The 25,757-nt window shown below is 37.2% G+C and overlaps 1 protein-coding gene across 3 annotated transcripts in view; it reads right to left on the bottom strand.

The window, feature by feature from the left end:
* The window catches only part of LOC131029706 (cleavage stimulation factor subunit 77), a 205,659-nt gene that overhangs the window by 45,654 nt on the left and 134,248 nt on the right, over positions 1–25,757 (bottom strand). For all 3 annotated transcript variants that reach the window (XM_057960309.2, XM_057960310.2, XM_057960308.2), the window contains exons 19-20: positions 22,950–23,016; positions 22,747–22,860 (exon numbers count right to left, since the gene is read on the bottom strand). In XM_057960309.2, the coding sequence (XP_057816292.2) occupies positions 22,747–22,860; positions 22,950–23,016 (181 nt within the window). The remainder of the gene's footprint in view (positions 1–22,746; positions 22,861–22,949; positions 23,017–25,757) is intronic.

Raw genomic sequence — 25,757 nt, 5'->3', positions numbered from 1 at the left:
GTATCTGATGTTGAAAAGTTTAAGGCGGTAAACTTAGGGTAGCATGAGTCAATAAAATAAATAGAAAGTTGGATTAGTCATTGTCAACACTAGTTCTTCTAGACCACAGTAGAGCATTTACATGGATTTGGTAGAAGGTTTTACTTTCTCAAAGAATGTGTATGATTCCTTATTTGTTGTTATAAAGTGGTCTAGCAAAATGTGTATTCTCATATCATACAAAGACTCTTAAAGGAAATCATGCATCTGATTAAATTTTTGCTCATGTTTGGATTCAATTTCAATTAGATATTTCAATAATTTCATATAACCGTTCAACATTGTTGGCCAGCTTTTACACTCTATTGTTCTATAGAACCAACACAAGGTTGAAGAGATCCACTTCCTTAATTGACAACCAAATTGGAAAACCGAAGTAGTCAACAGCAATGTTGCCTGAAATCTCAAAATGGGGGGAGGGATGGTTTTTGGCGACTGCAAAAAATTTCCAAAAATTTAGGGACAAGGCAACTAAAAGAATATATAATATTTGAAAAAAATTACTATTGATAAAGTAAAAGAAATAAAAAATTAAAATGTGCCATTTAAGTAAACAATTTGCTAATCAAGTGCACCAAAGGAATAGCAACCTTTAAGTGAAAATGGAGCACAACTGAAGCTTTTTAGTAGCAAAGTCATGGCAGGTGAAAGAAGGGTGCATCTAAGATCGGCAATCTCCAAAGCATAATCAACCACATTAGGAATATAGTGATGCAAAAGGTGTAGCGAAACAAACATCCTTCAAAACCACTTGATACCCCAAGAGTTGGGAAATCGTTGAGGATGTGCCAAGACCTATGTTACCCCAAGTTTCCAAGATGCAGGGACGTATTTCCTTGTCCCCCATTTTTCAAGCCATTTTTGGGGATGGCTATATAAAATATAGAAAATTTAAAATATATAGGAAATTTTTTTATTTTCATATGAAAATATGGATGAAGCATGCATATATACATCATAGAATCTTAACACATAACATTGGTGTTAAATAACTTAAATGGAGTGTTCACATGAGAGTCAAAGACAAACAAATTATCAAAACTCAAACATTAATATTACGGGACTGTGAGGGGACATCCCTGTTTCCGAGACAAGTCAAATAGGCCCAGCCCTCAGCGATGCATCCTCGAGTAACTCTAGCCAAGACAAGTCTTAGAAGAATCAGAGACCTCGCCAATAAGGAGGTATTGCATCATGTTTCAATCCAAAATGTGAATATCTATGCTTCAAAAGATATCCCAAATAAATTCATTTCTAGATAGATGGATTGACCCATAGTTTAATGACTCGCAAGACTTGCCGCAAACTCGCGAGTCTGTTGGTGAGACAAGTCAACTCACCACGGACTCGCAAGTCGAGTCCAGGAGAGTCCTCGACGTAGACTCACAAGTTCATGACAAGGACTCGAGCGAGCCTGACATCGAGACTCCCGAGTCCGTGGCACAGACTCTCACCGCAAGTAAAACCCACCCATCCAGCATTTGAAAGTGTTTTTTTTTTATTTTTCACTCATTTGGCATTTGTATCTACTCAAAACAGGTTTGTAGGGTTTGAAGAAGGAGAGGAAACAAGATCAAAATACTAAAACCAAACAAAGCCACAAGCAATGGAGCACAAAACAATGCTTTAATACCAATCCGATCCATAATAAGAGTGGACATTCCTCTAAATTCACCGCATGAATCTTTATTATTTACAATGTCTTGCCCACTATACAAAAAATGCAACTTAAACAGAACTAACAATCCTTCTGCCTTAATTTTGTTGCTGTTAAGTACAAATATGTGTAACCAAATAATGTATCATCAGATATTAGAGAAGGAACAAGCACAAAATGGAGTATCCAATGCAGTTTACATGGAAAAACTATACAAAAGTGTCGCATCTCATCCTCATGTCATTATCTCCCTGAGATTTACAAAGGATCACTAGCTTCTAGAGGCCTTTATGGGCATCTTACATATTAAAAGGTATACCGAAACACCCATAGAGCTCTGCTCCTTTTGTATATACCACTATACAAAAGGTAAGATATAGTGGTATATACAAAAGGTATACCAAAACACCCATAGAGCTCTGCTCCTTTTGTATATACCACTATATCTTACAATTTTTCCTTTACATTAATATGGTTCAAGATTTACAATAGAATTTTGAATGTAAGCCCATAAGTTTTCATAATGCCAAAATACTTGTTAGCATTTTAATTCATCCCTCTCAAGGCAACACAAAACAAAATAGTGTGAAAGGATAAACCTTTCTTCAAATTAGTAGAGGAAGTTCCTAGTAACAAAAAACAAAAACAAAATATCAGAACCTAAGGGAATGATCTTTAACTGTTTATAATATGTACAAGTTAAATATCAGGGTTATGAATACTCATTCCAAGCAATAAAGCAATTGCATATCTTTTTAGTTATCAGGAAGGAGTATAAGGCTTATCCGCACTTCTATTAAAGGAGAGAATTTTTTGTATCTTTTCTTGACCGTATACACCTACAATAGTGGACAAGCACTTCTGTGTCTAGCTACAAGTAGACACAAAGCTTGACAGCAGCACAGAAATCAGATTGAAAACAAGAAACACAACAGTAAACCAAGTAGACACTATCACATAAAATGCTACAATAACCTCTTCATTAAACCTTGTAATACAAAGACTGCAATTCTCAAGACAGGCGTATATTTCACAAATGAATAAACACAGAATAGACAAGACATCTTGAATGGCTATCCCAACAGAAATAGGTATAAAAATTACCCTTGGCTGAAATCTAAGTGCCAAAATTCCTAATTTGTAAGTCTCTTCAATGCTTCACAAGATAAATAAGTAAAAGAAACTATAATTCATATGTTAGGAATAGTTTGCTTGCACACAAAGCAAGCCTTAAAATTCAAATTTGTCCTTAAATACCTCAACTAAAATTAGAAATGTTCAAATAGATCTCTGATAAAAACATATACCCTATACATAGACCCTCTAGAATGTCATCTATAAATATAATATCTCTGATCAGATCTTCTGGCAATTGCTATGACTATTTGTTACTCATGGTGGCATGAGCTAAATATAGTCCAATGTTTGTCTCCTTGTAGTGGTTCCTTACTCCAATGGCAAACTCTCTGAAGAAGCAATCAAACCCTAATGATTGTGAATATGGTGTACACATCCAAAATTCAATGTTTCTGCTCCTTGACCATTTTTGTGATAAATGTAAAATCATTTGAAGGTCAAGACTAAATCAATATTAATGTTTTGCAGACAAGTCATAAAGATGTCATGTCATGGTCCAATATTTCAAACTATTGACCTTGCAGTTACTCCTAGTTTCATTATTCGAAATAAGTTCCTAACAGGAGGCTGAGATTTAGATAGAGAGGACTGTCTTGGCAAATGATTAATGGAACTTCAAACACGCTTTTTCCCATAGTAATGCTGCTTAAAGACTCTTTCAACATATTGTAGAACTAGCACACTTTCATCTTGAGAATGAGAAGGGGAAACTCCACCTGAATTTAGATGATTCAAGACATGAAGTATCGGTGCATATTTGGGTCACATTGCAATGAGAAAAATTGTACCTAAATATAAAAGGAAAATCTGAATGTTTTTGAGGTGATTAATGATCTGCACTATTAACTTCCATCATCAACATCGATAAGTGATGCCCAAGAATAAATTAACAAATAATTTATCAATCTAAAATAGGTGCATATTTTAGATGCTTACTCAGCAATGAATCACACTAAAATTGAAGTCTTAGAAAGTGGACACACAAATCGACTTGCACAGTTGCGATCAACATTTGTTATAAGTGGCAGATAACTTACATAAACCACACAAAGGAGAACAGAAAGATAGTTGGCACACTTTCTATAAAGATTATGTCATCTTTAAATCCCATTGCCCAAACAACATATGGTGCCAATATTTGTGATTCAAAGGATGTTGATTTTCCAAAATTGGTAATTCTATTCCTTAATTTTAGCTTCCTAAAAAAGTTGTACATGCGAAAGCTTACATTTGTTTTTGGTTTTGAAGGTAAATATAATAATCGTGGTCCTATTCCAAGCTGGGTCGGCCAAATTGAAAAGAGAAGTAGACTTAAGAATGTCTATTTATGTGATGTCCCCATCCAAATGATAAGTCTATAGCACTGAACAACTGAAATAAGCTCCTTGTATTATCTTTAAAGATAACTTACAATTCATTAAGCAGCATTGAATAATTGTAGACGTCAAGATATCTACCGATATAAGATTAGAAGACCATTAAACATATAGTGGCATTCCTTAATTATTGTTGTCAAGATATCTACCGATATAAGATTAGAAGACCATTAAACATATAGTGGCATTCCTTAATTATATAACAATCATATCGATTATATACTAAAGTAGAACATATATATAATTATCGACATTAAAGAATGAAGACTTGAACAAAATGAATGTGAAGGACACCTCAAAGTGAGTGGAGTATTCATAGGAGTTAATTATGTAGTACGAAGTTTAGAGGAAATCCATATTATCGAAGAGACTGTTGATGTGTTTTTTGTACACATGCGAACACAAAATAAAATACCTAAAGGTACCTTATCCTCTCTTGAACAAAGTTCCCGACTGCTGAAGATCTCGCCGAAGGATCAATCGAGGCAACTCCAAGGTTCTTGTATGTAGGTTCTCTACATGTGGATAAGCTCTTTGCGGTACGATGTGATTTTGCTGGAATCACAAGGGGACTTACGTTTGACTGCCTAAACGTCTGATTTGCTTTGGATATTGCTGGAACGTGAGATTTTACTGGTCCTAGATTTTGAAAAAAAAAAGGAAAAAGGAGAAAGGTTGAAACGAGATATATTTCTAATACTAAGAATGTAAGAGAAATGAATGACCTTTGATGAAATTCTAAGTAAGTCTTGCTTTGACATCCCGGGACCATCTCCACAAGGTTAGTGCAATCTTCTGAGGAAAGCTTTATGATGTTCAGATCACCACTACAGGCATAGACACCATCAGGCTAATGCATATCAATGAAGAAGCGACAATTGAAGTTAAGCTTAAGCTGAATGATTCCAGTTGACTACACAAGGCAAGTCTGCAATCAACAAACTGCTAGTAGTATGGATATACAAATTTCACCATCGATCATACACACTTCTTCCACTCATCTAATAACATGAAATCAAATTTGAGAAGTATAGAGACCATGCAAATTGTTGAATCGACCCATAGAATTCACCATTTCTTCAATGAAGTTCACAAGTCCTTTACAACACCATCTTGGCAACAATCTTTGCCTTCTCTTTCTATTCTACTCTAACTATTTCCTATTCTTTGACTATTCACTACTATCTATTCTCTATTAACCCACTATTCACCCATTATCCACTATTAACCTTTACAAATGAGGAGCCAGGGCTTATATAGAGAAACCCTTTACAAATAGACGGCTCTGATTGATTTAGAATCAATGGCTAGGATTACAAGATAGAAACCCTAATTAGAGTTTGTTACAACAAACTTCCTTAGCCAATTAGAAAATTACATTCCAAGGGTAAGGACTAATAGGAAGCAAGGGTAGGTGCCTTGAAGTTTGTGCCATCCTTGATGAGTCAGGTACATTGAATCTAGACCCGCTGAGGTGGACCAATCCAACTGGAGGAATGATGACTGGGATGCCACCTTGTCTGACACTTGTAACTTGGTTGATGTTCAATTTGATGAAGCTGAGAAGCTAACTTTAATTAACTCTTATGAAACTATTTGCTTCTTCAACGTACCCTGGTACCGACCTTGGTTAATTCTCCTCTATCTTTGATGTGTTTGATGAATGGAGTACCTCTCCTTGACTCCCATGTGTTTGATGAAGTTTCCTGATTTTCAAGTCATCCTTCTCCGGAAGTACACCTCCGCCTGGGAGCGCTGGCACAGCCTTTCTTGGTCATCTTGTGATTCCTTAGTGTGGCGAAGTGAAGGGCTTTGGAGATAGCTGGCAATTCCTTGAACACCTTGAGTCTTTCAAAGCACCTTGAGTCTTCCCCTTTGCCCGTGGAACGTCCTTGACGATGATGGAATGGAAGTGGTTGTCCTTGATGATGCTGGACTGGTTTTCTCCATCTGCAAAATAAACCAAAAGGTGATTAAGTACATATGACATATTCATTTCAACAAAGCATTTTCACCTTAAATCGTCAACAAGAAGACTTTAAACTGAAGTTCGTTCAATATCCTTCCCAGGGGCAGGCCCTATAAGAATTTCGCCCTAGACCCTTTAAAAGGGTCAGGAGCGAATTTTGCTATTCTGCCCAATTTAGACCTCTTTTCAACATTATCTCACAACTAGCTCTTCGTTTGGCCCAAACAAGGTGAAAAATAGGAGCTTCAAAAGATTTCGCCCTGGACCCTCTAGAAGGGTCAGGAGCGAATTTTGTATTCCAGGATAATTCTATCACTTGTTTACTCCAAAATTCCTCCCAAGGCAAACATATGATAGCTTTCCTTCCTCCAGAGCCTAGGGATCCATGCTTTGACCTTTATCATGAGCAAGTTAGGTGAAATTGAGGATTTCGCCCTAGACCCTTTGGAAGGGTCATGATCGAATTTCTTGATCATGGACAAAACACTCACTTCTTTCACTCACAACCCCCTCTAAGGCATGCTTGAGGCAATCTTTCAAGCCTAGTCACCCTCACCAATGATTTGACCTAACACAATTTTGAAGGAAAAAAGAGATTTTGTGAATTTCGCCCTGGACCCTTTGGAAGGGTTAGGAGCGAAATTCAAGTTTTAGGCTTTATCTTACACTTCCTTTACCTCAATTCACTTTACAAGGCAAGAATACCTCACTCCACCTTCAACCATGCCATAGGCATTAAAGTTTTAGCTTCACTCAAGGAGGAAAAGGGTGGTTGAAGAATTTCACTCTGGACCCTTTGGAAGGGTCAGGAGCGAAATTCATGATTTGCTTGCTTTCCTTCACCAAGGTCCATCTTTTTCACTTTCTATACTTGGACTCTCATCCTTGGATCCCTCTCCCATGCTTGCAACATTTTGCTTGACCTCAAAATGACTAGAAAAGAGAATTTCACTAGAAATCATGGCCAGGGACGGGACCCATAATGGATTTCACCCTGGACCCTTTGGAAGGGTCAGGAGTGAATTTCTTCCTCTAGCCCAAAATCATCATTTTTGGAGACAACAATCCATTCAAGGGCAATCTCAAGGGCTTCCACCATCTTTGTCTAGGCCTGGCTTGGCACAAATATGAAAGGAATAGGTAGATTTTAGAATTTCGCTCTGGACCCTTTGGAAGGGTTAGGAGCGAAATTCATGATTTGAGCCTATTTTCTCATTCTCTCAACTCTAATCCACCCCCAAGACCAAGGATACATCGCCTCACTCCTATCTAGGCCATAAAAACCTAAAGCTCAACTTGATTTGCAAGGAAAATAGGTGATCCTAGGAATTTCGCTCTAGGCCCTTTGGAAGGGTCAGGAGCGAAATTCATGATTTGCTCAATTCCTTCATGTTCATGGATCACTAGCAACTCAAAGTTTTGCTCAAGGACTTTTCCAATCTTACCCCATCCTGACCCACACTTGACTTAGCATAAAATTGAGAAAAAAGGGTGGTTTTTGGGGAATTTCGCTCTGGACCCTCTAGAAGGGTCAGGAGCGAAATTCAAGATTAGGACACAATTCCATCTCCTTCTTCCCTTGCTATGCCATGATTCTCACCTTTGGACTCCTTCTTCATGAAGACAACACTTGTTTGACCCCCAAGAAGGCCTGGAAGGAGAAATTCACTCAAGACCATGGCCAAGGACAGGACCCATTTGGATTTCGCTTTGGACCCTTTGGAAGGGTCGGGAGCGAAATTCATGTCCTAGCTCAAAATCATCATTGTTGATGGCAAAAAATCAACTCCAAGGCATGCCTAGGGGTCCTTCTAAGCTCTATTCATCTTTATCCATGCTTAGCTTGACACAAAATGAAAGAGGTGGATTTTAGGAATTTCGGTCTGGACCCTCTGGAAGGGTCAGGAGCGAAATTCTTGTTTTTAGCATATTCCTTCATTCTTTCAACTTCAATTCACCTCCAAGACCAAGGAACAAGGTTTTAAGCCCAAACAAGGTAAAAAATAAGGTTAATAAAGAATTTCGCTCTGGACCCTTTGGAAGGGTCAGGAGCGAAATTTCATTCTTGGACAAAAACCCTCACATTTCAATGCTTTCAATCACTTCCTTAGGCAAGAACATGTCCAAACTTTCACAATATGCCTTGGAAACTAAGTTCCTGGTCTAAACAAGGAAGAAATGGGTGCCATCTAGGAATTTCGCTCTGGACCCTTTGGAAGGGTCAGGAGCGAAATTTCCAATTTAGGTTGATTTCACATTCCATTGTCTCAACTCTCCATCAAACTTGATTTATCCAACCTCCTTTAACCATAATCAAGGCAATCCACCACCAAATAAGCTCAAAACAAGGTCCTTCTAGTGCTCAAGGCAAAATAGAGGGTCAAAATAAGGATTTCGATCTGGAACCTTTGGAAGGGTCAGGAGCGAAATTCATCCTTCAGGCAAAAAATCTTCATTTTTTCATGCGTCCAACCACCTTTCAAGGCAAGAACACCAAAAGTTGACCAAACCAAGGAAGAAAATGAGGTTTACAACGATTTTCGCTCTAGACCCTTTGGAAGGGTCAGGAGCGAAAATCATGTTCTAGGCTAAAATCCTTCACATTTTCACATTCCATCACTTCAAAACTAGAATGTTGGTCTAAACAAGGGAGAAAATGAGGTTTATAAGGATTTTCGCTTTGGACCCTTTGGAAGGGTCAGGAGCGAAAATCATGTTCTGGGACAAAATCCTCACCTCTCAGTGCCTTCATTCACTTCTCTTGGCAAGAGTACATCAATCTATCCCCACTATGTCCAAGGAACAAAGTTCGTAGTGCAAACAAGGAAGAAAAAAAGTGTTTATTGAGGATTTCACTCTGGACCCTTTGGAAGGGTCAGGAGCGAAATTCCTAGTTTAAGCTCATTTCACACCTCTAGCCTCCTTTCTTTGCCTTGGATATAACTTTTCAAGACTTCTCCCATCATCTCCAGGCCAACTTGCCTCTTACTCAACTCAAAAATCTTCATTCTCAAAGCCTACAGCCAAAATTGAGGATCAAATGGAGGAATTTGCCCTGGGCCTGGGAGATGACACTAACTCACTTGAACTCAAACAAGACACAATTCAGCAAAGCTAAGCCAAAGGAAGACCTTGAAAGAAACCCTAACATGGAGCACCCACTGACTCACCCTAACTCCAGCAAAGCCTGTTATCCAGCGATTCCCCAGACAGCACTCATCATGCAAAGGCTAACAGACAAAACCCTAAAAGACCCAGAAAGCAAACCCTAGAAAGCAAAAAGTAGGGGTCCCCATTTGCAACGGGGCGATGTGTGAATACGTCACAACAGAGACCCAGTTTGATATTCTATAAGATATCAATATTTAGCAAGTCAATTGGCTATAGGTGAAAGCCATATTTCTAAAGACAAGTATGTTCCGTTACAGATTCTAGTAAGCCTATAGTATTATTTGATGCAAATATAACTATTGGGAATAGACATTAAGGAATCGATATTAAGATATTGAGGAGCCGAACAAGTGTCTGATATAGTTATGGGATGATGAGATATATGTGTCACTATGGTCAGACCGATACACATAGTAAGAATGGGAAATATGATTTCTTCATGCCACCAACGCATATTAGAATTAATTCCGCTAATGAACGACCCTTCAAAAAAGATGTATGTGGCGGCAAGGCCAGAATCGCGGATATTGCAACTATTAATACATTCACCATAATATCGGTGATTACTTTAAATACTTTAATGATAAACAACGATTAGAGACAATTAGGCAATGGATATGAGAAGGAGACTAATCGGCGCCTTTGGAATAATGAATCAATTGGTATGAAATGACACATTGGGAAGGAGACGTGTCTTATCGTCATGAAAGGATGTAACTTCTCCCTCTTGAAAGGTATATAAGGGAATCAATCCAAAAAACACATCTTCATATACCAATATTGAACAGCAGTCGGCAAAACATATCTTCAGAAAATAGCAGTATCAATCATCATCAATTATCGATCATGGAGGGGGATTATTAGTCTGCAAGACATCCAGATCAGATCAGAACTGTTATTAAGTTCCAGACAGTAATATCTTGGGACTTGGTGGTATGCACGGGAATGTGCTTAATATATATAGCCTGATAATATTTGTTATGCAGGATTTAATAGTACTATTTAAGAGTAATACTAATATAGACTATATTTCATACTTATCTTCACATACAGGGGCAGACCAGATCTGACGCATGTCAGATCTGTCTGCCACTACAGGTACGAGGTAGAATAATGATTAGTGTTTTAGTAAACAGCAGTGCTAGTAATTTATATTAAAGGTAATATAATTTGATATATATATATAAGGGTTGATCAGTCAAATAGTATTTTATAAAGAATTACTCTAAAGTAAAACATATAGTGTTATATATATATATATATATGAAACTAAGAGTCACATTGAATTATCAATTCAATATAAGGAAAAGATTATGTTATCACTGATTTGTTTCATGTTAAGAATGATTTGTCTCCTACTCAAGTTAGTTTTAAAGTCAAAATATATAGAAATAGATTAATTGTGGTTAAAACAGGCCTAAACTTAGTAGGGGACATTAAAATTTATGGAGGAGGCACCATTAATTCAAATTAGAGAAACGAGACTCGCCTAGACTCGCCCAGACTCGGCGAGTCCGAGTACGAGTCATGCTCGGCGAGTCCTAGGGGCTCGGACTCGGACTCGTCCAAGTCTGGCGAGTAAAATCGCCAAACTCACCAAGTTGGCGAGTTTGGCTCAAACTCGCCAAACTCGGCGAGTCTTGAGCCCCAAACTCGCCAAACTCGGCGAGTCTTGAGCCCCAAATTAGGGTTACAACGTGTCTTGAGCTGCCCCTTGACCCCGCAAGGGGCGATGCCCCTTGACCCCACCTTGGGGGCGCTGCCCCCGAACCCCCATCAAAAAATATGGGGGGAAACTGCATCGATAGAAGTAGGGAAAATTTAACCTCCGAGTCTGACACTGATTGGATCGACCAGGTAGATATAGAGGCTGAGACTGTAGCCATGGCAGAGGAGGAGTGGAGAGCATGAGCACAGACAGGAGATTCAGAGGCAGATAGTGACACGGATGTTCCTGATGTTGGTGAGCATGGCATGGTGTCACGGGGAGCGGCCATGGCTGTCCAATCATCCAGGACCTACCTTAGACGCCTTCGCAGGGGGCCGGGGCCGGAGGGTGCTGCCGTGCAGGCTTCTCTGAGCCAGAGGCTTGTAGTTGTATTTACCTTTGGTATTTGTATGAAACATTTGATGATGATCATATGATGACATGTATTTTTTATTCCATGAGTTTTGTAATATTGTATACATTTGACAATATTTATATATCTATGTTTGTTATTTTCTTCACCTACAATTTGCGTTTATGCTTATGTGATTGATGTATACTTGTGTATGTAATCAAATGAGCCGAGTTTGATGATGTTATTGTGTCTTTAAGGTGTATTCAATAAAGGGTGTCTGAAACAAGTTTTAAATCTTTAAAAATCTCTACATTTCTTGAGTTTTTCACTTTCCCGAGTCCAGCCGAGTCTAGAGCCGAGTCTGACGCTGAGTCCCAAGTCCGAGTCCGAGTCGGCCTTGCCGAGTCCGAGCCGAGGCCGAATCCCATTTCTTTGATTCAAATACACAAATAACTTTGTTTCTGCTGTTCAAATCATCAGGCAGAAATTCTATTCTGATTTTCACAGGTTTCAAGAATTATTCTAAGTGACTTAGTGAAGATTTGATCAAGCTTGTAATGTTGGTGAAGATTTTCTACTATCAGCATCTTCTTGTTCTTCATGTATTCCACATTAATGACTGCAGTTGCAATCAATCCTTCTATTATAGAGGAATTTTTCAGCAGGCTGCTTGTTTAGTTTTATACCTTTCAAAAATTCAATCACAAAGGAGTCTTTTTAGGCAATTGAATTACATCAGTGTGTTCTCGAGGCAAATACAATGTTGTCAATTACCTCATATGAAGTTGTAGATAATCTTCTTGGACATATTAACATCATTATTTTAAAGATGGAAGAAAAATTCCAAGTGGAGAGCAATTTGGCCAGCAAGTTGATGTTGGCAAGATATTCATTAGATCCCTGAGGTTCCAATAATTTTCCAGAAGCTCCATGAAGTTCCCCAAGCTTCTTTAGAGTCTACTCTAACTTTTAGCTCATGATGTTTTTGGGTTTCCACTATTCTTGGCAATCTCATTTTTAGAGTAAAGTCAGCTATTGTTAGATTGTTTATCTTTGGATCTCTTGTTAGTCATGCAAGAGATGTGAGCTTTAAGTGACGATTTATAATAATGTGGACAGTCAATCTATCTAGCAGTCACAGGAATTCACTTTTAGAATTAGAGTATAAGATTTTGTAATAAAGATTGCATTGTGTGCAATCAGTTATTCTCAAAATATAGCTCGTAATAGTTTTTTATTTATTTCCATGCATTAGCTTTGTAAACAATATAAATAAGTATCATGTACACTTAGATTTATAATGGTAATTTTCACACCTGCTTGTTGCTAAAACTGTCATTCACTAGCTATTCAAAATTGTTATTCTAGAATTCTTTATTCATTTAATAGTATTTAGCACGCCGATTTTGTTTTTAATTACTGTTTCAGTGTTCTATATGTAATATCCCCTGCAGTGGATATCTAAAATACAAGGGATATTTGCTAACAATCTGACTTTCAAATCTGCGTGTTATGCAGTTGTGTGTTATTCTGTTTTGCTGTCTCGGAATTTCAGACTTGTGTAGGAGTTTATAATCTCTTATTTCCCATTAATGAATACCTACAAATGACTCCTAATGATAGAATGATTGCCAAGTGTGCATATACAATTAATTGATAGTATTCCTTACCAAATTTGACATGCAAATAATGCATCTACAGCTAGCTGACATTATATCAAACACTTGGTGTGAAACCTCAGACAACCACATAATTGGAATGCAACCTTGTATTTCCTTTATTGCAAAAGACAATGATCAAATAACAACATACCATATCTCCACTATTAATCATACTCTTTGCATACATTATTTAATATTTCTAAAGACAATGGGCAGGCATGGTGGTCTGCAAATATCGTGAAATTACAAGAGGAATGATGCCAAGAACCCTGATTTAGAAGCGCCTTGCCTTGGGAATGAAGAAGCAGTCAATATCCACGTTTTTTGAACTCCCACAAAAGCTCAAATAGAATTAATCCTCAGAATCGCCCCTGCTGTGAGATGAAGGTCTGGTTATTAATCATGAACAGCTTCAAGTCCCCTCCAGTCTCCTAATAATGATCGATGCCACTTTACTTGTGTAGTGCTGCCCTCGTAGGTGGATTTAGATGCTTGAATCACACTAATCAGCCAAATTGAATATCTCCCTAATGTCGCCCCTGCTGCAGATCACTTTGTCTGATAATAATTAATTATCAGCACTTGTAAACTCCTTCGGCCCTAAATCTGATTGCTGACCTTCTATAATAATATCGCCCTTATCAAAGGTGAGATTTGATGCTGGAGCAAGGCAATATGAATAAAATCAAGAGTAATGGAGGTCTGGTCCAATTTGTTTTCAGACTTGACTTGATCCCTGCAGCCTTCTTATTCTTCCTCCAAAATATTCCTAAGAGGATCGCCCAATGTTCCCAATGCCTGCTCTGTCCTTCAAGGTGTGATGTGATGCTACAATGATGGAGATAAGTGCAGAATCGTGGATATGACGGTGAGATTTCAAAATTGTCTTCAGACCTGCCCACAGCCAGCTATCTCCCAATTCTCATCTTCCATCGGTCTTCTATTGCAATTGTTTTTTCCTTCTCAATGAAGTGCAGATTCAACACATCCAATGCACCCTAATCTGAAGTATACTTGCCATGCATTCTCCATGAATGCTTCTGTAGAAACTCAGTAAGCTGAAATGAGATGACTGAAGTATCACCTCCTCAATGCAATCTATGGGAGTTTTCGTTCCCAAAGATGAAGATCTGCAGAAACCCCTCGGTTCTACAAAATCCAATCAATATTCAATTCAACAAAACCAAGCTGCCTTGAAGCTTCATCTACATCTCCCTTTATACTTTTTCACCCCATCATCCAAAAGCTTCTAGAAGTGACTTTATGATATAATATTTAATTAATCACTTTATTAAATTAATTAAATATAAAGTCATCTTTTAATTTTTTAATTTATTTGATAACTTTATAAATAATTAACTTAATATTATTCATTAAAATAATTAATTAAGTCATCCATGAAAAATAACAATAATAATTTTGGAAAACTTAACTAATTAAATTAATTAATCAATCCCTCTCCAAAAAGGGGACATTACACTATATTACATATTACTGCACTTTTATGATTTGAAACTTAACCATTACTATAAGCTTTGTACTACAGTACGTGTTAGATCAGTCTCTTGTAGATTTAAATAAAACGTTGTGTTTAACTTATAACAATTGGTGTCTATGTTTAATTCTATTCAATTCTTGTACACTTGCATTTATCCAGTCTATGTTTTAATTAAACAACCTAAGCATGTAATTATAGAATTTATTTTTCAATCAGATAGCATTAAATTATTTTCCTTAAGATGAAGAGTCTCAGCCTTTCACTCTGAGTAAATACAAAAAGTCGGTTTTAATTTTATTCAACATGAACATGAATCACCCTAGAATACAACTATAAAGTTTTGGATTTTGATGTGTAGCTAGGTCGGATCCCTTCTAGGGCCAACCTAGTACACCTAATGGCTAATTGGCCTATAGGCCTTAGCCATGTTTGCCATCACATTTTGTTACATAAATTATTGTTTAGGTCTGGCCCTATTTGGGCGGTGTATGTAACTTGCAAATATGTAAATTCAGCAAGACCCATAATGTAACTTGTAATAGGTCAAGACCTATATGTGTAACTTGTAAATCATAATGTAACTTGTGATTCTTGGAGCCAAAATTATGCAAGGCCAACTAGAGACCTATAGAAGGCATTGACACATATATATCAAAGTTCCCAGACTCGGACTCGGCTCGGACTCGGCAAGGCCGACTCGACTCGTGACTCGGCTATGACTCGGCAACGACTCAGCAATGACTCGGCAAAATAAAAAAACCCTTGAAATAAAGAGACTTTTAACAATTTAAAACTTGTTTCATGCGCCCATTATTGAATATAGCCCAATTATAATGTGTGCTAGCTTGTTATGCCATAAAAGGCATGTTGTGTAATGTCCCCATTTTAGCAGACTTGGATTTTGTGAGATTAGCCTATTATCCTGACCCTCGTAGGCTAATGTGTTGGATAGAGGGTCTTTTGAGGATTGGTATCATCTCCAGTGTTCAGAGGGCTTCAGTTTGGTCTTCGTTTGGCATCATTCAGACATCATTTGCTCTACTTCCTATTTTTAGTAAGTCTTGGGATGTTAGAGATGGACCCCTGCTATTTTTAGTAAAGGGGGTATGGTCATATGCAGCTTCATCATGTCAGCTCCCAGTTCAGACGGCATTCAAAAATGTTGAATATTAATGGAGATATTAATGTTTATTTAGTTTAAATAAACATTAATGTTTTGAGCTTATATTATTAAGTTATAATATAATTTTATATTATAACTTAAGGAAGGGTCCAAGTATCATTAAAGGGGACCATTTAATTAATTAATTGTGGCTCTTTTACCAAGGTGAAATATTAAATGACAAAGTGAAAATATTATATCATTAAATGTCATTTAATATCATTAATTGATTTAATGCCTTATTAAAGAAAATCAAACCTTCATGGGAAATATATATAAGGCTTTTGAAAAGAAGAGAAGGGGGATGGATTATGTGATTGGAGTTTTTGATTGAAGTTTCTCTGGAGCATTGAAGTGTAGAATACCAAGGGTTTCTGCAGGATTCAAGGCTTGTCGGCATTGGAGAGCGTGGCTTCTTCATTGTAACAGCATATAGAGGTGTGCAATATCATCTGATTATGCTTGTGAGAATTGGCTTCATTCAGAAGTCAATATTGAGCTGATTGGAGGGTTTATTTCAGAGTTTGTTTGCAGATTGAAAGAGACTACAGTGCGCTACAGTGCCATGAACAGTGCGCATGAACAGTGCGCTACAGTGCCGTGAACAGTGCGCATGAACAGTGTCGTGAACAGTGCGCTACAGTAGTTTGAGTTCTATAGAAGGGGATTTAGAAAGGTTGAACAGCTATATATATTTGACAAGGGATTTGCATATGAGGAGAATCAAACCAATATATCAAGGCAGCCATTGAAATACCAGGTTTTCTATCTATGGTCATTGTATTAGAAAATCATTACTTCATTGCATCATTTTCTATTATGATTATATCATGAAATACTTGGAGGTTGCATATGTTTAATGGAGATATAATTTGCATATTCCACATTCATGGTAACATTCAACATTGATCAGCCACTTAGCTTTCATGCCAATTGTTTGCTTAAATGCCTAATGGCTGTAGGTATACATTGGGATGCATGACAAGTATTTGTCTTAATGTCAACTAGCTGTACTAGTTAATTTCAGTCATTACATATGTGTGGAAAGGTCTAAAACAGCTAGTATATCATTTCTATAACAACTTTGCATTGTTAGAAGCTTTCCATAACTTCATTTGCAGCCTACAAACCCAAAGAAGACAAAGAAAGAATTCACTACAGCGGCTTCAAACATTGTATGCCAAATGTTTGACAATATTCCTTGGTGTTCATATAAGCAAAACAGGGTCAGATTAGCCAAGGGATATTACATGCTGGTAGAGTATCTACTTGTTTGGGGCTTCTGTTTAGTATTTTCTTTGGCCAAATTGAAATTTTGGGAGCACCAACATGAGACATCATGAATATCTTCACTTGGAAACTGTAAGGAGTGCTTGTGTATAGTAGCATTAAATAGTGTGCTTGTTGAACTTAGGTTTTACCTTGGGACTAAAGTTGACCTTGGCCTTTCTTGGACCTCTTAGTTTTTAGGCTATATATATGTTAGATGGAAGGGGGAATTGTGAGGCCAGAAGGGTTTGAAAATATGCTCCTCAGAGACATGTCCCTTGCCAAAAATAACCTTGTGCCCCATGGGGGGATTTTTTGGGATGTGGGGATAGGTAGGAAATGTCCCCAACTCACCCCCTTTTTTCCAAATTTTAAGAAACATCCTTGTTGTGAGGTACTCACACATCGCCCCATTGCAAATGAAGACCCCCACTTTTTGCTTTCTAGGGTTAGCTCTTTTAGTTTTGTTGTTGGTCGTTTTAGTGTCTTAGCCTTTGCATTGAAGGGATTGAGTTTCTCAAAGGTCATCAAATCAGGTGGATCTCCTCAAGGTGGAGTGAAGGAGGTTAGGTCAGTTGAGTGATTAGGGGTTATTTAGATCATTCGTAGGGTTTTTGTGTACTATCTAGGGACGCTTCAAGTTGCTAAATCAAACCTTGGTTGAATGCATAGTGTCCTCCTAGGTCCCGCCCTTACATCAAGGTCAGAGTGAACTTGCCTTAAAAGTCTGGAATGTCATCCTGATCCTGAAATGGCCTGAAATTTGACAAAGTCTGGAAATTTGAAGGATCCTCCAAAAACTAGATTTTGCATTATAACTCATGGAGGTCTGAAACCACTCTCAAACATCCTGACAATATATATGGAATATAACTTAAAGTATAAGAAAGAGAAAAGACATAAGGAAATGTCACTAATACTTAAATGTTATATTCCATATATGAATCCTGACGGAGAGACTAACTTGTCAAACAAGTCAAAACATTGACCTGTCGTGGTCGAGTCTTGGAGCTTGGACTCGGGGAGTTTTGACCATAACTCGCCTGACTATTCCATATATGAATCCTGACGGAGAGACTAACTTGTCAAACAAGTCAAAACATTGACCTGTCGTGGCCGAGTCTTGGAGCTTGGACTCGGCGAGTTTTGCCATAACTCGCCTGACTCACGGGTCAGGCGAGTTATGGTCAAAACTCGCCGAGTCCGAGTCCCGAGTCAGCAAAACTCGCCGAGCTTGGCTCGACTCGCCAATATGCAAGGTGATTTGAGGTCAAATCACAATCAGATCAGCGAATCATCTATCTCTCTAATGTGTGACTTACCTCTGCACATCAACCAGCGAGCTATCTACTACTGGCGAATCATCTTCAGCGAATTATATCTGCTAGCGATCTGCCCTCTGCTTTCTAATCAGCAAACATTGCAAGCGAATTGATATCTCCAGTCAAATGAATTCTATCTAAGGCTGGTGATCCATCTTCCAGGCTAGGCGAAGATCATATATGACTACAAAAAATCATTCAAAGACAGCGAACTCCATTTTGGGCTGTCAAAGTGATTCACAGTGATAGTGATCCGAACTTTAAGGCAGATTTGTGTATCTCAGATAAGTAGTGTTCTATTTTGGATTGTGCCCTAACAAGGAACATTGTAAATCTGCTACTGTGCTTGATCTAAAACAATCTGAGATATTCTTTGTTGGGTTTTTCACCTCCATGAGGGAGGTTTTCCCAGGGCACTGCTGTGTTATATGTATTGCTTTTATTGTTTTCTGTTCTTTGTTATCAGTCTGATCACAAAATCAACACATATTGCTCATAGTAGGTTAGGTTTTATTTTGCAAGCATCTTCCCCTTCTAATTCAAAGAGTGGTTCTACCACACATTTATTCCACTTTGTGTCACAATGAAAGGTGCGAAATAAAATGCTAACATGATGATTCACCAAGCAATCTTAGTGACTTGGATGACTCTGTCAAAAATTTGTGAAGTTCAGTGTTAGAGTTGTAAACCTTGTCCATTATGAAGACGTTTTACAAAATAAATCATCAATGCTTTGAATATAAGAGAAGAAAATGATAAGGTTTATTACAATTACTACTCTAGATGCCTAAAGAAAGAAAACAAGTGTTGATTCTCAAATTGAAGTGAAACTTGGATAGTCTACCACTAACAATCAACAAATGCACAAAAACTTGCAGCATAGGCATCCTTCTATATTTTGAAGGTGAAAATTGGATTATCAATGTAGAGAGTGTGCAATTGAGTCCTTGCACATCTATTTATAATTTGATGTTCACTTTCTCACCTAATTGATTTTGTTTCTTCAAAGACACTTTCAAGCCTATTGGTCTAAATTTTCTATGTTTTCTCATTAACATTCTGACACTCAACATTCTTAGGTGCAGTTGAGATTTTAGAAGCACTTCATGTTATGTCATTGACAAATTCCTAACCAACCCCTCATGCACATGGTAAGGCACTTAGGAACATTTTTTCCTTATCTTTTCATGTTCAAACATACACCAAACTCCTTTGCGCACAAATTCTCCACTTAAAGCACATTTGCATCTAATTTCAACTTGATATTTCAGCACTAAGTGTCTAGGGGTGCACCTGGGAGTCTCCTTGCACTTTTTTTCCCTAATTCTTCATTAACACTTGTGACATTTGACCCCTTAGGGGCACACTCCAAGTCTTGAGAGTACCCTATGTCTATTTTGTAATTGACACTTAAGTTCCTAGGCATGTATGTAAGCCAGTTAATTCTTTTAGTTTGCGGTAGTAGGACCGTACCGTCTCACTCTTGTCCTGTTTGGTGTTGTATATTTCTGCGACGATCTCGTCATCGTCCCGCAGTAGCCGAAACTCCTCCTCAAATGCCTTAGCAAGTCTTTTCCAGGTATCCTTTGAAGTGATGGGTAGGTCCGTGTACCAATCAATGGCAATACCACGGAGGGTGGCTAGAAATGCTTTCAGCCAGTTATCCTCATCATCCTCGCCATTGGCCTGCCATATGGTGACACAAGTTTTACAGTGGCGGGCGGGATCCTCCGATCCTAGTCCATTGAATCTGGGGAGTTTCTGTTTTTCGGAGTTATGTGCCATCTTCCTCGTACTCCCCGAGTTGTCCTGGGAATTGTTGAATGACTCAGTTGGTGCGGTTGTTTGTTCCCAATTATCACTGCTACCTAATGCCTCTGGGCTGTTGTCACTCCTATCCCACGCTTGTGTATGTTGTCGAGAACCTTCCGCCAAGCTCCCTCTTTCTTCCACTATCTTGTAGAGTTTCAGGCGCCTCTCGAGTTGCTCTTGGATCCGCAGGGATCTTCTTACTATGTCTTCTTGGTTCCCTTCTTGTTCCTCCGGGGCTTCTCGGTTTCGATCTTTGTTTAGTGTATTTGGCATTAATTATTGGAATTGCGGCGGTTTCGTCGTTGTGTATAGTCCCTCTGTTCTTCTTCCCTTTGATTCCGTTCTTTATACTGTTGGAGCACTTGCTGCCTGCGTTGCTCACTTCGTGTGTTCTCTCGTTCCTTTTCACGTTCCACGAGGACACGTGCCAACAACCTTGGAAGGCTACCCAGGAGATCATGTACTGCCTGGTTCACGTTGAGTTCCGCCCGTACCGTATCAGTCGAGACAACGCTTAGTTCCGCTTCTTACTGTACGTACCGGTCCACGGAAACGTCCCACGCGTGAATCAGGTCCTGTGTCAACTGATCCTCCCTGGTTACTTCCGTGTTATCTTCTATGTCACTGTCTGTCACCAGGATATTTTGGTCGAATGGACGACCCATTATACTTCCATCCCGCCAGCTTTCCCTCCTCAGACCTTCAGGTTCGACTTAGGCAGCGGCGCCAAAATGTTAGTAGCCTAAGTGGCTCAGGTGGTAGCATAGGGAACATCAATATACAATGCACAATACCAGAGCATATCAATTCATTAGCATGGAACCAATAACACGCAACACAGTATACCAGAATAGATTCGTGTAACACAGGTGTATATCATATTCCTCTCCAAATCCCATGTCCCCACAATGTGCTACAAGTTTACAATATAAAGAGTTCAGGGTTGGTTAGGCCACCAATCGTCCGGCAACTAACTACCCGCAGATATAACTTAATACTATTATTTTCTATTAAAGCATTAAAAAGCCTTATTTACTAATTAACTGGCTTACAATGTATTTGAGGGATTGTCACTTTCTAGTCTATTTTGATTTTGGGCTTTGCAACTTAAGTGGGAAAACTCTTTTTGGGACATTTAAGTGATTTCACATTCTAATTTCTTATTGACATTGAATTATGCATGCAGTTTTTCCATTTAAGTGATTTCATGTTCTAATTTATCGTTAACATTGCACTTTTCCCACTTAAGTGGCTTTTTTACTTTAAAATTACTAAAACATGACATTTCCCCTCTGTGGCACATGTCTAGGCACCTACGAAACATTTTGGGTATTTTTTACCTCCAATTATTAAATTATCTCTCTTCAACACACTCTGAAACTCTTGTGCATGCTTTCTGTCCTTGAATTCAACAAAAAGTATCTATACTTTGTCAAGGTGTGTCACACAAACCTTGACGACCTTTCTTCTAACTCAGAACAGTTTAGCCATTGGTTCATCGTTCAAGATTTTGTAAGCACCCCACCTAACACACTAGATGACTTCTTTTGTTGACCCTACAAAGGTGTTAGCTAAAAATGATGATGACTACATTCACAAAAAATGAGAACAACGACTTGAGATTGACTTGTAAACAACAAACAATAAAATATTTGGCTTAAAAGATCACTGAATGTGAGACATTTGTAAGGCTATAACAAGACTCAATCCCATAAGCCGTAGTTTCCTTTGTTCTCAAAGATGTTGTTTTCTCTTACTGTTGCAAATGTGAAGAATGTTCATTTTCATATTCAATGACAAATGACTTTTTCAGCTGGTAATGATTCTTCAATGGTGCTTGTTTCTCAATTCTATGCCAATCCCCTAAATGTCCAAATCACTTAGGTTACTACTTACTTATATACTTGACTTGTTAATTCCCTTTTGAGTTTTTGATATTCTTTTTAGAGAAATAAGTCTTATGAGTGTCATGTCATTAGAAAGTCTTTACGATTATGATTAATACCAACGCTGGCCAACTTCACTAACTTGTCTAATCCATTCAGACCAAGGATAGTCTAGTTTTCCATGTTCTATAGTTTATTTACGGTGATTTTCTTCTAAATAGATTATCTATATCTTTCAAAATGTGCTTTAAGAGTGTCTAGCTTTTGAGTTAAACTGAACAAAATACAAAGACAAATAGAAATGATAGTATCAATTTCACATTTCTAGAAGTTCTCAATAGATAAATTTTATTTCTATAGAATTTGTGTATCAAAGTATAACTTTAAGGGAAAAGATCAAAACCAAGTCTTGATATTTGTTTGTTGACAACCACAATAGTCAAAAATATTTGCTTTCCATACAAAATACCCTAGACAAAATTCCACATCTCGCATTATATTTAATTTAGTTCAATAATGAGAGATGCCAAAGGTTAAACAGGCAAGAAAATTTTCACAACTAATTATATTGCAATAGGCATTCATTATATTCAATTACAAGATAAAAAGACAAATATGCTAAAATAGTTAAGTCATTTCACTTAAAATAAAACTAAATATGGTACAACAAAGGAACCATTTCATTCCAGAGGATCAGCTCAGGAGTTGTAACAGTAATATGTACCAGGCTTTTGCCTTGGATCATATATAATCATCCGAGATAAATCTGGACGAATTATCTTTGATGATGTAAGTGGCCTCAGACCTTCTCCCTGTCCTAAAGAACCCTTATCAAGCCCTGCAAAAAAAACACATACGCTTAACAATACATTCAATCTTGCAAGCACTTACTGAATATTATCATAATACATTCATTTGCAGAAATACCTGGTAAACCATTAGTTTGCATGGTAAATGGTTTTTCAGGTTTACCAGTAAAGTTTTTTGCCAGCCACTGCAAATTTATATTACAGATATTAGTCAGATATTTAAAATAATTCAAAATAAAAAATATGTGCATTTGATAGGTGAACTAAGATTTACTTAATTCAGATCAGCCAAACATTTATGTGTTCTATTGTTCTGTATAATCCCACTGCAACAAAATTATTAGGGATATTCATTTACATTTCAAAAAAATTAAATCCGATAACTAATGTAGCAAAATATGTAATTGCATGAACCCTTTGCAAATGATAGCCTGTCAAGACATTGCATGCATACACAAAAATGTGGATGACATTTTTTATAGAATTACAACACAGGTATCCGGAAAATAATTGAGTAAATTATTTTACAGAGGTCTCTAATTACAAAAACTGTGAATTGATAGTCATATGCCCACTGACATATTCCTTTAATGGCAGTTTCAAAAAAAGTTCTGGAGAACAGGCATTCTCAATTAAAATAAAATGTACGGCAATTCAGAGGCTGACTTCATACAATTTTAGGACTATACTTTCACAATGATCTCAAATGTGCATTAGTTCAATGCTTTGGTCTCCAAGTTTATCCATAATTCTGTTCTGTCATTTCCATCTAAATGTTAATAATGCAATTCTGCAATCAACTTAATTAACCTTCTAACAACGAACTGGAATATAATTAACCCTGATTTCAAGAAACCTACTATAGCAACTCTTGGCAATTTTAGCACAAACACCTCCAGAATTAAATAAGATAAAGCAAGTGCACCCAAACTAGAGCCACTGAAAAGAATTCTATTAACAAATTAAAATCCAGAAACTAGGGTTTTAAACATAGAGCTGCCTTGATCCAAAACCACAGACGTCCTCTAAACAATGTATCCCTATTAGTGGAAGACCCATCAATTACCAAGAAGAAGTCCTATATCCAACGATGAATAAGCAGGGCATTGTCCAAAATACAAGTCCAATTTTTAGAAACTTGCTCCTCAAGTGTAGCAAGGATTGGCTAAAAATTGTAAAATCAACATATTAAGCCATTTTCTTTTGGCCCTTCTTCACATTCCAAGCATTCAGTCTAATATCCTCAAATAGGGATAGAGGAAAAACAACAATATCTCCAAAAATATGCAACAGAAAATTCTTAAATTTTATTTGCAAAAAAAATACCCTTTCAAAAACTCCGATCTAGACTCAGAATATTTATCTGATTTTGTTGTCCTCATTTTTGTTTTCAAAAATGAAGGACCATTACATAAAAATTTTATCAAAAAATGAAAAATTTACTCTATGGCATGCTTCCCGAGGCAGAATTTTGCCTAATACTTGGACTGGCTTAATCTTCAGTCCATCCTCAAACCACGTTTCAAATTTCATCACATTTTGGGTACGTTTTCTATGTCTTTCCTTCAATTTCAGGTTTTTTCTCCTTGACTGCAGGTGGGAAATTTTCGTTGAATTGCAAGTTTTAATGATTTTCTTTGTTTTGGTCTTTGTAGGGAAATTTTTGGCTAATTACAAGTGCACTTTATTCAAAAAAGAACTTGTAACTTATTTTTTATTTCCCCCTTGATGCTTTTTGGCTTTTTAAGTCATAAAAGGGATTTTTTGGATAAGTTACAAGTTAATTTTAAATTGCATATTTAAAAGTCACTTGCAATTCTTTTGAAAAACCCCTATTTTAATGTCTTTTGCTTGTAATGGGGATTTTATTCTCCTATTACATGTGTTGAGTTATTAAAACTTGTTGTAGGGATTTTATTTTCCCTTTACAAATTATTTATAAAATGCATATCTCTTTCCAAAACCCAATTTTGCTTAGAAATGGAATAAAGTGACAATTTTAAACTTGCTATTGTGCCCAAAAATCCCGATTTTCTCCATAAAGTGTAAATTGAGGAATTTTAAACTTGCAATTGGATTTCAAAAACCCGATTTTACCTTGTTGAGAGAAAAGTAACATTTTAAACTTGTAATATGGGAATTAAAACCCTATTTTCACTATTACATGTAAAATGAAACTTGTTGTTCTTTCACAAAAACCCGAACAGCAATATTGGATGATTTTGTTGACAATTTCCACCGATTTTCGTGGAGAAATCTGAGGAGGAGGAAGGCATTTTCGATTCCTTACTATTTTCATGCATTTTCCACCTCTCTTCATGCCATTTGGAAGACATTATCACTGGTTTTATGGTGTTTTAACAGCGAAAACGTTTTTGAAAAATGCCACGATTTGCCTCATTCAAGTGCCACGAATCTTGCATTTCCTAAATCGTTTTGGCTTGTGTTGCCTAGGCATGGAGGTTGGGTGCTTTACTTGACCGATTCTTCATGCTTTGGGCATTTTGATACATATGGTGTTTTTTCAAATACGTGACTAGGGTTTGAATCTTCTTCTTTTGTCTATAAGAGATTCTTTCTCTTCACGATAGTTATATGTTTTGTTTTGTTCTCGCCTAAAATCGGTTTTGTGAGAGATTTTCCCCTTTGTTCCAAGTTTGCAAAGCAATTTGCAAATTGCATTGTCTTTCCCCATTTTCCCTCTTTACTTGCATTTGGGATTTTAAAAACTGATTTCATGTAAGATGAAAATAATTGATCTTCCTTTATGGTTGTAATATTTTAACCATCTTTTGTTGAAATTCCAAAATTCAAAGATGAAAAATACCCATCTTCCAAAATCGGGTTTTTAAAACTTGATTACAAGTAAAAGTTCTTCCCATTTTTCATATGATCAACATGGAAAAGTTATTCAACAATCCATTCA

Source organism: Cryptomeria japonica, chromosome 9 (assembly GCF_030272615.1).
Source record: "Cryptomeria japonica chromosome 9, Sugi_1.0, whole genome shotgun sequence".
NCBI classification, from domain to species: domain Eukaryota; kingdom Viridiplantae; phylum Streptophyta; class Pinopsida; order Cupressales; family Cupressaceae; genus Cryptomeria; species Cryptomeria japonica.
The sequence above is the reverse complement of the archived record's forward strand: the minus strand, read 5'-3'. Positions and strand labels throughout refer to the sequence as shown.